The sequence below is a fragment of the Antennarius striatus genome, chromosome 3 (genome assembly GCF_040054535.1).
Source record: "Antennarius striatus isolate MH-2024 chromosome 3, ASM4005453v1, whole genome shotgun sequence".
Taxonomy (NCBI): Eukaryota; Metazoa; Chordata; class Actinopteri; order Lophiiformes; family Antennariidae; genus Antennarius; species Antennarius striatus.
In genome coordinates, this window is record NC_090778.1 from 18497533 (window position 1) to 18513624 (window position 16092).

Below are 16092 nucleotides of genomic sequence, written 5' to 3' on the forward strand. Positions count from 1 at the left end.
CATTGTGGGTTTATTAGCAAAATATCATTAATTTTATTTTTGGTTTTATCCCTGGGAATTAACAACACTGTAAAATGTCATGTTCAATCAAATAACACTGGTAAATAAGTTTCGAACTGCCTGGCCGGAGGCCTCGGGGAAGACCAAAGAGGAGGTTTATGGATGTAGTGAAGGAGGACATGAAGGTAGTTGGTGTGAGAGAAGAGGATGCAGAAGACAGGGTTAGATGGAGGCAATTGATTCGCTGTGGCGACCCTTGAAGGTAAAAGCCGAAAGGAAAAGAAGAAGAAATAAAGGAAATTACACAGTAAACAGATAAATGAGTCTTACTGGATAATATTTCGATTCTTTTCTGTTCTTAAAAAGATAGAAATTTCATCTGAAACTGTCCATTGAATTATTATTTTTTATTTTATTCTTCACAGGCGATCTCTCTCCCTGATGGCTTAAAATATTGATGTGTCCATTGAACTTCTTCCTTAGCTGCATTGTTTTTAATGTTTGTTAACTGCCTTTTGTGAGTGCTGTGCTTTAAGAGAGGGAGAGAGAGGGAGAGACAGAATGGCAACCTAACAAGGTTGAACTGAGGAGACAGAGGAAGGAAAACAAATGAGGAAAAAGGGAAGAAATACACATAAATATACATTTTCTTGTCCTGAAGGGGACATCGGATACTCGGGAGTCTCCTGTTGTGGTGGAGGATTAAACATTAAAAAAAAAAAAAGAATCCTGAAATATAGACAGTGACTCTCTCTCTGTCATCAGCTCCTTCTGTTTTCTCTTTCCTGTCAGGAGTTTTGTCGTCAGTCCTTTTCTCCTTATGGCTGTCCCCCTCAATCTGTCTTACTCGCTCTCACCTTCCCTTACAGCCTGTCCGCCCGCCCCAATCGCCATCCTAAAATATGCATCGTTTCAGCGAGACGGCTGCTTAAGTGTTCTGGGAAATCTTATGAATACAGGAAAAATAACAAATAGGAGGGCTGCAGGATCTCTTTACTGACCTTCTGGGGGCTACAGTATTCATGGCAAATGGACTGGTTGAAAAGAAAGCATTCTGGGACGTGGTGTGGGAGGGGCTTGTGTGACTAAGGCAGGAACCCTACCTTAATTGCCCTCTGTTGCTATGGAGAGAACTCTTTCTAAGATTGCCAGTCTCCCCCTCTCTGTGTCTTTGTGTACATACAAATGGTTGATGAAAAAGGTTTAAGCAATGTGGATTGAACTGAACTGCAACTGAAAATATATTTTATGTAGGCTACTGAGGATGCTCCCCTCTATGCTGAGTTACCAGAATAAAGAAAGCAATTCCATCTCATCAAATCTGATGGACAATGAAGTTGTAAGAACTCATTTAAAATATTCAGGTGGAATTTTAGTTAGTCTTTTGCAATGAGAATTTAATTGTAATTTCTGAAGAGTGAATTTAATTAGAATATGACAAATTAGTTTCAATTGAACATATACAGTAGCATGGAGTATATGCATTCCAATTATTTTGCGCTCACACTTGTGGTTTCTATATTTGTACATTTAATTATTATTAGGCTATTTCTTATTGGAGCTTTCATCCAGTAAAACCATCAAAGGAAAACAGTTTGCTGAACACAGAGCTTTGCTTTTATTGTACAAGCACATAAAAGACATACTCAATTTATACTGCTGTATACATACATCATGCCTCACCCTCGTCTGTTGGTGGTGTGTTTAAATTTGAAAAAAGTCTGATCGTTCCATTTGTCTGCTCATGGTTCTGCTGCTCTGCCCTTTCACATTCAGCATCCACCTTTAGCCTTCCTCTCCGATATGGCTACACACTGCATAGATCGTGTAGTCTACAATCACTTGGCAGGGAGTGATGAGGTCAGGCCCTACATGCCAAAATTAAATTAAAAAATAGCTAATTGTTAGAAATATTTATTCATATGTGGAACAAGTTACAATTTTAGTTTCATTCTCTATATTGTGTGGATGGCTCTTCACATTCTAACATGTGTATTTTGTTTGTCCCGGACAATAATTGTTAAATTTTGCCCAGGTGCTCCATTAAGAATCTGTTTTTAACAGCCTTGTTGGGTTGTAAAAGAACGAAACATCAGCTAAATAAGTCTCAGGAGATTGTTTTGTTTTTCCGTGCAATAGTAAGTCTGAAAAACCATTTAATTGTCTTTTATCCTACACATTTGGGCATGAAATCAGTTTTGGACAAAAAGGAGTAAATGTCTTTGGTGCATTCATAATCCCTACATAAGGTGCCCCCCCACACACACACACACATGCTGCTACATAGACTGGTTCAATGTTCGACTGGTTCTGTCTATCCTCTGGTGCTCCTGTCAGGTCCGTTGTGTAACAGTGGATCCAATGACGTCACCCTTTTCGTCCTACGCTTCTGCCACCCTGCAGACATAAGCAGTGGGGGTGCTCCAATTCCTCTATGACTCATTTATGCTCTTGTGTGACGCAACAGCATGACTGAGTCCCCAAACACCCATACGTACACACATCTATTTCCTAGATGCTGGAACGTGGCTGAATCATTTCTTAACCTCCCACCACGCTGAAGCAGCTCTTCTCTGCTGTGTTGTTTGTCATAAACTCTTTTCACTTCTGTCATGTCCTGCTGATTTTTATGTTATGCTGTTGATGTCCTGTGCAGAGGTTGTATTGTCTACTGACCTCTTCCATCTCAGTATGTGTAAGCTCCCTTGTTGCTCCATTACATTCTTACTTTCTCTCTTTTTTTAATCTTGTCTATCTCCTCCCCTGGCCTCCTAGCCTGTCCCCTTCATCTCTAACGTTTCTAGCTTTCTTCCTCCTTGCATCTCTTTTCTGACCCCCTCCTCCTCTCATTCGCACACACATAAAACCACACACCCTCCCTGTACTGCCTCAGCATACTAAATAGAAGTTCTCTGATTATTCTTCCTGAGAAATGTTGGATTTAACTGTGGATCGTCGTCACTGCCTTCCTCTGTTGCCATGACTACAGCCCAGCATTCAGCTTTTTTGAGGGGTAAAAGGAAAGAGGATGTGGAGGAGGGTGAAGGTTGCTGTTGTTATACAGAGATAGTACAAAAGAGAGCCTCAGAGGAGAGACTTTAATCTGATTGTACAACTAGTTTGTTCAGAATTAAGCCCAACAACGTTCAAAACAAGACCACTGAAAAATAAATTTCTATGCACCAAGAATTGTTTGTATCAAGTAATTGTTGTTCTTACATTTAAAATAAACTGCAACAGTCAATGCCACTATTAGAGTCCGTCATACACATCATTGCTATCTTTATGACTGTTTAAAATTTAGCAAAATATACAGGCTTTTATAGCTGATTTTTCTTCCTTTTCATGATTCTCCTTCTTAAGAGTACTCCTCCTTGGACTTCCTACTGCTACGCATATCAGTTTGTAATGGTGGATGGAAGAGATGGTGGTAGCTATGGACAGTATCACACAGTATGACTTAACAGATTTGGAGTTCATGGGAAGGTGACAGATTGTTGTATAGAAGGGGAGGAAAAGAGTATCTTGCTCTCTTGCTATATTTCTATTTGTAATTTATTTGCAGTTACTCCATGATTATTGCATGTTTATTTTTTTGAAAATAGCAATACTTCAAACTCACTTAATATGACCTTGCCAAAAGCCCTTTGAGTCCATTTAACCATATAAATATCACCATAAGCTGCATGCAGCCAGATGTATGTTTAGGTTCACTGCACTCAGTTGAGTTGACCTTACTAAACTTTGGCATCTGACTTTGAGTCTCCTGGAGTCCATCAGACATGCCCATGCAGGGAAGGAGCAGAGAGGAACCCATGCAGCAAGGAAGAGGGAGGCGACAAAAAGGGCCAGAAAAGATATTGACACATACACCTACCCTGTAGTAGTCAGTACTGTACACATCTCTGGACATCCCAAAGTCTCCAATCTTTACCAGCAGATTCTCACCCACCAGGCAATTCCTGTAAGAGAACAGATGCAAATGAAGTGCAGAACAAGCTTAAATTACACTGGTTGTAGTTGTACATGAAAAAAAAAGAGATCACAATAGATAATTTCATTTTTTTTTTGTTTCAAGGAAATAACACATCTCTTTCTCTAGCAGAAGAAAGAATAATTATTCAAGACACGATTTTCAAAATGAATGATTATAGTGAGGTTTGAAGAATTAGTGTACAACTATAATCTAATTTTGGTATGCGACAATCACTCACTCTTCATGAAAATTGTAAACAATTCATTAAAGGATGGTTTCTGTTGTGTTACATGTAGAAAAATGTTCAAAGCATTGTGTGCTCCATTCTTCCTAATTTGTATCCAAGAACATGTAGAATAAATAAATACATGTCTTTGTATAATAAGGCAAATAAAATAAACAGTGTGTGCACGCTGAGTGACAAACCTGGTGGCCAGGTCGCGATGCACAAAGTGTTGTGATGCCAGGTAGACCATGCCAGATGCTATCTGCTGGGCAATGTGCAGCATTTGTGACTGGGTCAGCTCCACAGGTCTGGTGGTCTGCCCCTCTGCCATCAGAACTGCATCCGGACCATGAGCCCTGTGTAAGAACAGCCGAAAAAACATTAATCTTTGTTTTCTGGTGAGTACTGCTGTAAAATATCACGACTGGCTTTCTAAGAACATACAGATTTGAAATATTAACTGTCTGATCAGTTTTTCTGTAGATTTTTCAGCATTCATGACCCAATTTTAGAAGAAAAAAAAAGGGAAATTCTTCAATGACTGAGATTTTTATAAAACACTGTAAAGAGCCATACCTGAGGAACTTGTTAAGGTCTCCATGTTTCATGTATTCAAACACCATGATTAGAGGGTCGCTCTCCACGCACACTCCATAGAAGGTGACAATGTGTTCATGTTGAAGGTTGGTCAGTAGCTCTGCCTCACGGTGGAAATCCTTCCTGGCATTTTCACTAGCCTCTTTAAGTGTCTGCACACATAAACAGACACACACAATGAAAAACACATGTAAAAGTGTAATTTTAAGATTGACAAATGAAACACGTACAACTTTTAGATTTGCTGTTTGTACTTGTTCAGTGTACACTGTTTGTCGTAATATATTGCATTGCATTGTCTTGCAAATATCTGGCACCAAACAAAAAATGAAGCAATGGTAGTTCAAGAAAATATAGACATTTTATATTAATGTAAGTCATTACAAAGCACAAAATTATTTAAATTGATTATACTTAGTTCCTTGTTTTTAAAGTTTTGTGCCGTCATCCTGAATTGTGTCTGTCAGATGGTGTAGCACAAGCATCTGATAGGGACAGAAGAAAAATGTGTGCGCAACAAAAAGATCCAAGAAAAGCGAAAGTATTTATTTCAATGACAAAAAAAACCTACAGTATAGAAAATTCCTGGTGTCCTCCATGAATAAATAATCATCTTCCTATAAATTATGACATGGATCTACATTTGGTATCCACCCGTGTGTGCATGTGTGTATTTGTGCCTGTTTGAGTTGCCATAGATATAAGCTCACATTACATGTATAAGTTAAAAGGACAAGGAGGAATCACAAACAAAGCTCAGGAGGAAGGAAATGACCCACAACCTTCCAGCCATAATGCTGAGTTACCAGAACAGGAGACAGGCTACCACCTTCTACCCCCTTCAACCCATCATGTATCATGAAACAGAGGCTTGGTCGTATACATTACAGGCAATGCCACATGATGACTTTGGATAGATTATTATACAATGGGTGATGGATACTCCATCTCACATTGAAATATGATATTGCATGTGTATGAAATCTGTTCCTTTCTTGAGTTCTCACATGTTCAGCATGATTGTCTGTCTTAGACCTTTCACTTTCAGTTTGTGTTTCAATGTTTCTTGTTTGGTTTCCTTGAAGTGTCCCACACCACAGAATGTGTGTAGCATTGATTATAAAACCACTGGTACTACCTTTACAATTGGTTTAAACTAGTTTCATTAATGGTCAGCAAAAGTCATTGAAGGAAAAAGTTTGCTAACCAGGCGGTGACAGTTATGTTTGATTGGTCTTTATTATCATGGAAACTCGTGAGTGTCTCTCTTCACTGTCATTTAACAGTAAATAAACTAGCTCCAAATGTCCTGTTTTACTTTTTTGAGTTTTTTACTGTAACTTACTGTATGTTTGAAAATTCAAAACACAATACTGCAAGACTGGTCAGTATGTTGACTGAATTTAAATCCAATGCACTAATGGAGCATGCAAAGACAGGGACAAAACAAAAGACCTCCCAGTAAGTCCTTGACAACTCTATTCCCATAGTAACCCTAATACTAATAATAGTCAGTCAGTCACTCAGTCATCTTCAGATTACCACCACTGTATCCGCCGCACTGGGTCACGGGGAGCCGGAGCCTATCTCGGCGGCATAGGGCGTAAGGCGGGGGACGCTCCGGGCACGACGCCAGTGCACCGCGGAGCCACACACAAAGACATACAACCATGCACACACACACTCATTCCTACGGGCAATTTGGAACGGCCAGTCAACCTGAAGCGCATGCTTTTGGAGGTGGGAGGAAGCCGGAGAACCCCGAGAGAACCCACACAAGCACGGGGAGAGCATGCGAACTCAGCACACTAATAATAGTAATGTCAGTAATTTAAAAAAGTCAAACAATTCAAAGTTAATGTTTAGAGTGCCATTACATTTCCTAATATTTTGACACTGAGATTGAATAAAAATGTCAACTAGAGTTTTGTGAGGGGAAGGTGACCTCACCAGAGCATCTTAGGACATCTGTGACAAAAGGCTTAGCAGGGAATAGAATGTTTGTTTCATTTTCAAATGTTAGTTTCCAACCTTTTCTTTCAACTTCCCATCATGTTCAGCTGTTTACACATAAGTTTACAGTAATCCTTCTGGAACAGAGCTCAAATGTTTGGTCGGAAGAGTAAATAAAACAAGTGGAAGGGGGGGGGGAACGTCACTGACAACCAGGAAATCCAGGCTTTCGTCTTAAAGTGTTTTCTTAATGAAAAACAAGGAATGAAAATCATTTATAAATAATTTCTGTTATTGAAAAACTTTACTATGTAGAAACCGTGATTTAGTAAAAGTGGAACCAAAATGTGCCATTTATTGTACATGAAGCAAATTGCTTTTAATATGTTTTTTCAACATTTCACTGTATGTGTCATTTATGTAAGTTAAAACAAATTAAAGATGCCCAAGCTGTTTAAAGCAAAAAGAGAAAGAAAATAATTTCCTGCAAAACACATGGGCGTCATCACGTGGCTCAATCAGCAAACTGAACTGTGCAATACATTAAACTGTGCAATGCATTAAACATCCATCACTTCCCTGTGAGTCAGAAACATCTATGTACTTAATGTATGACGTAAATCTCTGAATGCAGAGCCGCAATACTTCCCTGGCTAAAAAGTCATAACAACCAACAATTTCGCTCAGGAACGTAGTGACTCATATTTCATGTGTGAAGGCCTTCATCGAACATTAGGGGCTCATGATTGATGGCGTGCAGGAGTTTACTGTAAGTGTTTATGAATAGGCTCATGCATATTTTTCTCCCCATGCCTTACAGGGAACCTGTGATCGATGGCACCTCAGCATTTACAGTAATCTACGGCAGCGGTAAAATGTGTCTTTGCATTGTAACTGACCGCCTGATTTATGGTGACTTGACCATTACGAGTCCTATTAGGTTATTGTAATTTACTGCAAAGGGGAGACTATGTTTCTGTAATGTAGCATGCATGACAAAGTGCAACATAAGTACATCCTGTAATGAGAAACGTGTTTCCGGAAAGAAAACTATGACAAGTAGTTAAAATTAATTCAAGAAGGTGATTCTAATGGTCAAATTATTTGCCAACATTGAGCCATTGTACAAACAAATATAGGTGATTTAAAATGTAAAAATATCTAAGTGTAAATTGAGTGGAGATTATAATGTTTACTGGAGTTGACGTGCAGGCAGCAGCAAAAAACTTCTAAATCTGCTATGAAGAACTCTGCTTTCTGGGATTTTCAGGTGCATATTTTTGCAGTGCTCAGACTGAGCTGAGGCTAAGCTGGCAGCAAACATCAGGACGTCAGCAAGCGGTTTAGAGCTAGGATGGAGGTGTAAGAAGAGTAAAGAAGGTGGGGGATTTTACAAGAGGAATAAAATGGGAGGAACACTGCAGAAGACAGGAAAAAAGTACCGCAGGTGAGAGTTAGAGGTGAGGACGAAAGACTTGAGAGGGTGAATGAGGTCAGGAGGAAAGGGGGGTTCTCTCATAGACCATGTATTTTTAATGAGAAGTTCTTCACCAATAAGATCTTGTTTCACTGCAGACCAGGAAAGAAAGCATCGATGAAGAAATGAATGGACGGGTACATGTGATGGGAGGAAACCGTTCAATTTGAAGCCGGAAGTCAGCGGTTTGAGTGTAATTCCACCTTTGCTTCAGAAGTCCTGAAAGTGACCTTCTAACAACAGCAGGGGACCATTTCCCTCTCCCCTGGTGAACATGTATGAAATTTAATTGTTGTGCGGATGCCATATGCAAGTTTTATGTATGTGTCACAGAATCATAAGGTTAACCTATACTGTTATAGGTCAGCAAATCAAATGTAGAGCAGATATCTCTCTGCAAAATAACAAAGACAGGCAATAAAATCACCTTTAATGATGACAGGACTGTTTTTAAAACAGTCAATCGATCAATCTATCTGTAGGTGTTAAGATTTTCAAAGCATTTTAAACTGTGCTACTGATAAATTGACTGGTCATTTTAGTAATTCAGATTGGATTGTGTTTTTCTTCTTTCACAAAGACAGTCTATGACTTTGTGTCTCATCTTTGTTTAATGAGCGTCAGAAAAAATCAAATTTATCTGTTGTTCAATTGAAGTCATAGACCCCCTGTCTTGAATCATTTTATGTTTTATAATCTCACATTTGAGGGACAGTTGGGCAGTAATGAATTATAAAAACACACTCTAGAGGTATGGAACTCTCTTTCTCTTCGTACCAATGAAACATAAAATACATTTATATGGTGTCTGTTTCATTCCCGTGATATGAGTAGAACACATTTAAAACTTGAAAATAAAAATAAAATCAATAAATAAAATCAACAAATCAGACTAGTCATCTTCTGCTTACTTTGACAGCCACCAGAATCTTATCCTGGTCCGGTGAGAGATTATAACACTCAGCCAGAAAGACTTTTCCAAAAGCTCCTTCTCCCAGCTCTCTCTTCAGCACAATGTTGTGTCTCTTAATGTGCTGCACAACTTTAAAAAAAAAAGAAAGACAGTCAAGTGTTAGAGTTTGTAGATTAACAATTCTCCTTTCTGAACAAAATACGTAAGGAGAAAAATTTGGCAATAATTAGAAACAGTTATATAAAACAGTTGAACAGATTAATCAATCAATCAATCAATCAAGTTTTATTTAGATAGCGCTTAATCATGGCAACAGACATTTCAAAGTGCTTTAACAGACATAAAAACACAACTCAACGCCCCAGAGCAAGCATAAGCGACAGAGGCAGGGAAAAACTCCTTTGCTGAGGACGAAACTCCTGGCAGGACCCAGACTCTATTGGGTGGCCATCCGCCTTGACCGGTTGGGTGGTAAAAAATAAAAGGAAGATAAGGACAGGGTAAGAGAAAGAGAGACAGAGAGAGAGTGGCAGATAGACCAGATAGAGACAGTGTCTTTATGGTTATAGTTAGACGATTTGATGCTGGCACTGAATTAGGGACGAGAAAGTCAGGTTGTGTTCACCGACTCCTGGGCTGTTGCCTTCAATACATGTTGCCCATCATGTAGTTGGGGGAACATGTTTTGAAAAGCTGACCAAGCGCTTTTCTTTGAAGCATAGCTTTGTTATCTAGATAACAAGGAGAAACATTCCACTGTTTATAAAGGTAGATGCTTTCTGTGGCATATACTGTATATTTTATGTCATTTAGTGAATTTAGCAATTCCACTGTTTTGTCACACACTAATATGATCTAGTTTTGAATGTAGCCTAAGCCTTTCCCTACTTTCAGTTCACCTTTGGATCAGAGTTGACAAACCTGCTTTCTGTTGCTAAGTAACATATGACTGTATGCCAGCTGATTTCTACAAAATCTGGCATCTCACCATGGTGATGATGCAAGTTTTATTCTATAGGACGATTAAGAGCATGGCGACTTTACTGTAACCCATTTCACCGCTCACACCAGCACTGAGTGTGTTTTAAACCACAATCTTATACTGAAGCTTTAGAACGTCTGATGCAAAACAACAAACCCTCTCTCTCTCTCTCTCTCTCTCTCTCTCTCTCTCTCTCTCTCTCTCTCTCTCTCTCTCTCTCTCTCTGTACAATATTGGGTTATGGGGGTCCTCTTTAGCTTACAGCGTAGATCGATGTTGAGAGTCTAGCAGGGCTTTAAAGTGATATTTTGAGTGGACAGCTTTTCTTCAAATGCAACTCTTAATCACATCACAGATAAATCTCAGCTCTGGGTTTGCTCTCTCTCTCTCTCTCTCTCTCTCTCTCTCTCTCTCTCTCTGTCTAATATATATATATATATATATATATATATATATATATATATATATATATATATATATATATATATATATATATATATATATATATATATATATATATATATATCGAAGAAAGGATTGGCAGATTATAAACTTTCTTCTTGGCCAAGCAAAGATGGTGATTTATCTAAGCAGGCAGGAAAAGGTTGAAGGCTCGTCTGACTGCAGTGCAGAAGCCATTTTAAGAAGAACGTGTCAAACAAGAATCAGAATCGATTTTAACTATTTCAGAGCTATGAATGATTTAGACGCTTTTACCAACCTATGGTGTGTCATGTTCCGTGTTAAATGAGGCACTCAAGTTCAGTCAATGTTTGGTTTAATTCAAGTATATTTTGACCACATTTCATATGATAGTTTTTTTTTAAGCGTGTGTGCATGTTTGAGTGAATCTCTCTTGGATGTTAATGTAACTATCTTGTAATATCGACTTCATGAATAAATGTGATTTCAAAAATCAAATCGAATCTCTGTCTCTCATTCTCTCTGTCTCTCATTCTGTCACACTAACTTATTTGTCAGCTAGAAACAACATTGTTAAAAATGTTAAATGTTGAAAATGAATAAGCCAGCTTGTTAAACAAAAGGAAGAGAGATCAGAGCCCTCATCCTTGTGTTGTATATCACATTTAAAGCATGTTTAAAAGTTAAGGCAGGACTAGGTAATTAATAGTAATTACCTAAGTCTTCATTTAAAAAAGAAGCAAATCACATATTTCAGTACATCTACATTTATCCATGCACAAAGTAAATCACATCCCCACAAGACTGCCCACCTTCGGCTCATAACCTCACCACAAAATTTCCAAGTACTGTTGTATCATAAACACTCTCTCATGAAAAACTCTCACACCACGTCTCCTAAATTAACAGTCTCAGATAGCAACAAAATGGATGTGTTCAGACCAGTCCTTTTTATTTAGGCAGTAAAATTTGGTGATGTACTCACAGCCGTTCATAATGTTTTTAATGAGTTTGATTTACAATGTGTCATTATAGCTAATTTTGCATTAATTAATTCCAGAATGTTTCATAATTGCTCTGCATAGCAATCAAGAATACTTTTTTTTGGCCTTATGAATTCTTCTTGCCTGCTGTCTGAATTAGCCACTTTTACACTCCTCCAACAAGCTGCTATCATAAATAAACTGTATCTCTATATGAGGTGCTGCACACCACCCCTCTACTCGTCAATCAGCAGCTTTAATTAAGATCAGGAATGCTATTCCCCATAAACTAATGTTTGCTCTCTTATTCTCTCAAGTTTTATCAGTTCATTGCTCCATCCAGTCTCATAATTTTGCTCTCACTGTCCTCATTTAGCATCCCTCTGTCCCATCATTTATGTCCCTCTACTTTCATTCCCCTCAATTAATACCTATCACTTTTTAATCAACATCCTCTAAACGTTAACATCTGGGCTCTTGTTCTTCCTCATTCTGCTGCTCCATCACTCTTTTTTCATTGCTAGCTTATGACATACAACACTCAAGAAGAATAATATTTCCATTAACTACATCCTCTTCCATCTTTTCCATCCGTCATTTTCTTCCATCATTCGATTTCTAAGGGTCCTCAGCGCCACCGCTCACACAATTTTCATTAATCAGCAACTTATAGACACACACAACCAAACAAATTAATGTCTCGGGACACGATTATTCCCTGTTTGCCATCTGCTACTTCCTCAATTCCCCCTCCTCTCATCTAGCTAAAATCTTTCACAACCTTGCATGCTGACATAAAACAGCTTGAACAGCTTGGAACTTGCATATTTTGTTGTTTGAACCAAGAAATGTGATAGGTCAGAATCCCAATCATGTAAAACACATTTTTTAAAACCAGACATTTCATCAAATTCTTCTAATTTTTTTCATTTGGCTTCCAACAACACCTCCAAGTAGTCGTTCAACACTGCCAATTTATATTCCCTCCTATTCCCAAATTGCGACCAAAGTGTGTGTGTGTGTGTGTGTGTGTGTGTGTGTGTGTGTGTGTGTGTGTGTGTGTGTGTGTGTGTGTGTGTGTGTGTGTGTGTGTGTGTGTGTGTGTGTGTGTTGTCAGAGAGCAAACAAGAAAAGGAGTGTGTGTGTGGTGTGTGTGTGTGTGTGTGTGTGTGTGTGTGTGTGTGTGTGTGTGTGTGTGTGTGTGTGTGTGTGTGTGTGTGTGTGTGTGTGTGTGTGTGTGTAAATGGGTGTTTTCAAATACGTTATGCACGGGTTGTGTGATGAATAATATTTTCCAGGACCATATTAATCCTCACTCTCTTGATTGAAGAAAACACAAACCTCCAAAAACGAATCTGCTGGGAAGGAAATGGTGGAAAAACTGAGAGGTTCAGTACGAAGCTAAGAGGGAGGAGCAACAGATGAAAAATATCCTCTTCAGTTCAGACTTGCAGCTACTACTGGGTTTTCAAATTGTTTTCAAATACAATATGTTTGTACTTCACTATGAAAATCTTATTTATATTTAATGAGATAATTTTGCTATTTTGAGTCTGGTAACATTTAACCTTTTTAGGAGATAGTTTGAGTCTATGACAAAATTGACTTTCAGCAGGTTGATGCACCTGGATAAAAAAATATCACTGTTAAATCACAATTTGATATTCACAGTACAATATGATTTTCCTATCCCTACCAATACATTTGAATAAGCTCACTTGAAAAGTCTCACACTGTCACCAACTCCACCCACTACCTGTCAATCAAGCGCCCAACCAATCACGCCGCCCAACTAATCACGGCACCCAACCAATCACGGCACCCAACCAATCACTGCCCATCTAACAGAAGGAATCACGTGAACAATATGGCATAAGGCATCTGCTATGTTAGGAAAAGAAATAACTATATATGGACTTCCCAGTTAACATAACTTTAGAGTGGCATAACTGGTTCAACAATTTTCATGTTTTTGAGCAGAAAGTCCAAACAGCAGGAACAACACAGAAAACGCCGATGAATTCTGAGTGAAACCAGCTGGCTCGCACCAACAGTCAGTCCAGCTATGGTTTCCGTTTGGAATGGGACAATCGATGTAGTATCCAAAATGCTCCTTGGGCATCTGACAAAAACGCTCTTCAGTAACCACATACAGTTCTGTTCATGTCATCAGCTAACAGAACTATCAGTTCTCTAAAATTTCTTTTCCACTTGCTGTTTTGACAGGTGCCTTTTCCTTTGACGTTAGCTTTCTTTCCCAATCTCACGATTAGCTAGTTTTCTTTCTCCAGTTAGCCTGGAGAAAGAAAGAAAGAAAGAAAGCTTCGCAATGCCCGCCCAGCACAATCCATGATTTGTCAACACAAAGGCACCATGGTCACCATGTTGATTTTTGGCTACGCCGTGATTGGTTGGGCGCTTGGTTTAAAATACCAATACATTTGTTTTCATGTTTGGTATAAAGTCTAATATTACTGTTTTATCGCGGATTTTCCACAGGTACCCGCTAGTCATTATATATAGTTATACACTTCCTGCTGGAATTTAAATTTAGCTACAGGTAGAGTTTTGTCAGAGTAATTAATTTTCTCACCATACTCACGCTATTTAATGAAGGAAACAAAATGTCATCAAATGCCAATTTTAATTCAGCAATTTAGAAGCTTTGTCTGGAAATAAATTGTAGTCTTTTGCTTTGAGTCTGAAATTTCTTTGAAATTCTTAAAAAGTTTTCCCACTGACAATTACAGAAATCATTTAATTACAGTAGTTGCCTCAAAAGATCGTGCAACAAAATATTAAGTTAAAGCTACCATAATTTTTGTCCAGGCCTGTTTACTTAGAAACATTTTTTAAAACATGATTCAAAACCAATGTCTTTTCAGTTATTTTTTTATTACTTTTGTCAGTTTCTACTTATTTTATGACCATTGTCACCATTTCTTTCACCAAGAGAGGGCTACCAACAACTTTGTCCATGTGTGTAAGTGTAAAAATTACATAAACAATTCCAGGACATTTGCCTTCTAAAATAATAAAAATAACTATGTGACTCTAATGGTAATGTAGTTTAATGAGCTAAGCTGCAAAAGTTACTTCAGTTCACAGCTAATGTTTACCATAATTACACACAGATCATCCTTCATTGAGTAATTTTAGCTTCACTGCTGCCAACAAGAGACCTGTGCCATGCTTTAACACCGAACGTTTATCCACAGTTGTGCAGGCTAAAAGCTGGCTAAAGCCACTCTTTAAAAGACAATCTCTTGGCATTCAACCTATAGACACGGTCAAAGTGTTTCCATCATAGCGTATTATATGCATCTGAGAAGCCAGAGCACCACACAATGGGTGTTAAAGAAGAAATAGAAGTAATGAGTACAATATTTTAAAAGTAAACAAGAATACACACATATGGCAGTGTGCTATTGACTTTCTGTTTCTCTTGTCCTAGTTTGAGCACAAGTCTTAAGAGGTCCAGCCACAGTCCTGCATCAGTGTAATATGTTCTCAACTGAGTCCTTACCAGAAAGAGCCTGAAGGCCTTTGTTCAAAAACACACACATGCAATTTCATAATTTACTGCAACTCAAGACTAAAGCTTGAAGAAGCTTTTATGACTTGCCAATAATCATTATGCCATGTTGATGGCCTAGATCAATAACCTTGTGTGCTCTCTGTCTCCCTAAATTACTGTTTCACAGCCAGCCTTTTCTCTTCCCCTAATGTTACTTCTCTATTTTTGTTCATCTCGCATCCTTCCCCCTTTTTTTAACAACACTGCTGAGCTCTTGCTTATTATAAATTTGTGCTGTATGCAAGAATTCTCATTAAAATTAGTGCTGTCATCTTTACATAAAATACTTCTATCTGTGGTCACGTATGAGTCACACTTGGAAGTCTTGAAATGTATGAATGGATTTGTGCCGGACACACGCACGCACACACACGCACATACACAGACAAACAGTTAAATACAACATAAAATTCCCCACTTCTCCCTCACATCAGTTTGAATGATCTGGGGTTTAATGTTAATAGATTATTAGATTTGTACTCACACGTGTCTGTTTTCAGGAGGCTGTTTGTGCTCCTGAAGTACTGAGGGTTTTCTATCACAGGAATCTTGGTCATGCCTATGATTACTGCATCAGGGCCCATCTCTGAGGAGGAAGGTGTGTTGCTGCCATTGGAGACATGGTGAAGAGGTGAGGCTGAGTCATCATCATTGCTGATCACTGAGGAGGGTCCTGAGGGAGAGACAAAGGTGTTGTGTCCTGTTATAATGAGTTACAATGATTGACCGACTGTGGGCGCTGTGATTAAATTGATCAAGGTCATTAAGAGAAAGAGAAAAGAGAAGAAGAAAATTAAAAGTTAGCACATTGTCCATACGGATGTCTCTCGGCTGCCTATTTTACATTTCAGCTGCACAGAATACCACATTTTTGGCGAAGAGGATGTCTGTTAAATGTCCCCCTACCTGCTGCATTCCTGCCTTGCCTGATAGTCCGTTCCCTACGTGGATTAAAATGTTCGAAAAACTACATGCTGGTCATCAA

The 16092-nt window shown here is 38.5% G+C and overlaps 1 protein-coding gene across 3 annotated transcripts in view; it reads right to left on the bottom strand.

The window, feature by feature from the left end:
- The window catches only part of ntrk2a (neurotrophic tyrosine kinase, receptor, type 2a), a 79574-nt gene that overhangs the window by 10112 nt on the left and 53370 nt on the right, over positions 1 to 16092 (bottom strand). For all 3 annotated transcript variants that reach the window (XM_068311011.1, XM_068311010.1, XM_068311009.1), the window contains 5 exons: positions 15592 to 15780; positions 9141 to 9271; positions 4779 to 4951; positions 4403 to 4558; positions 3878 to 3962 (listed from right to left, as the gene is read on the bottom strand). In XM_068311011.1, the coding sequence (XP_068167112.1) occupies positions 3878 to 3962; positions 4403 to 4558; positions 4779 to 4951; positions 9141 to 9271; positions 15592 to 15780 (734 nt within the window). The remainder of the gene's footprint in view (positions 1 to 3877; positions 3963 to 4402; positions 4559 to 4778; positions 4952 to 9140; positions 9272 to 15591; positions 15781 to 16092) is intronic.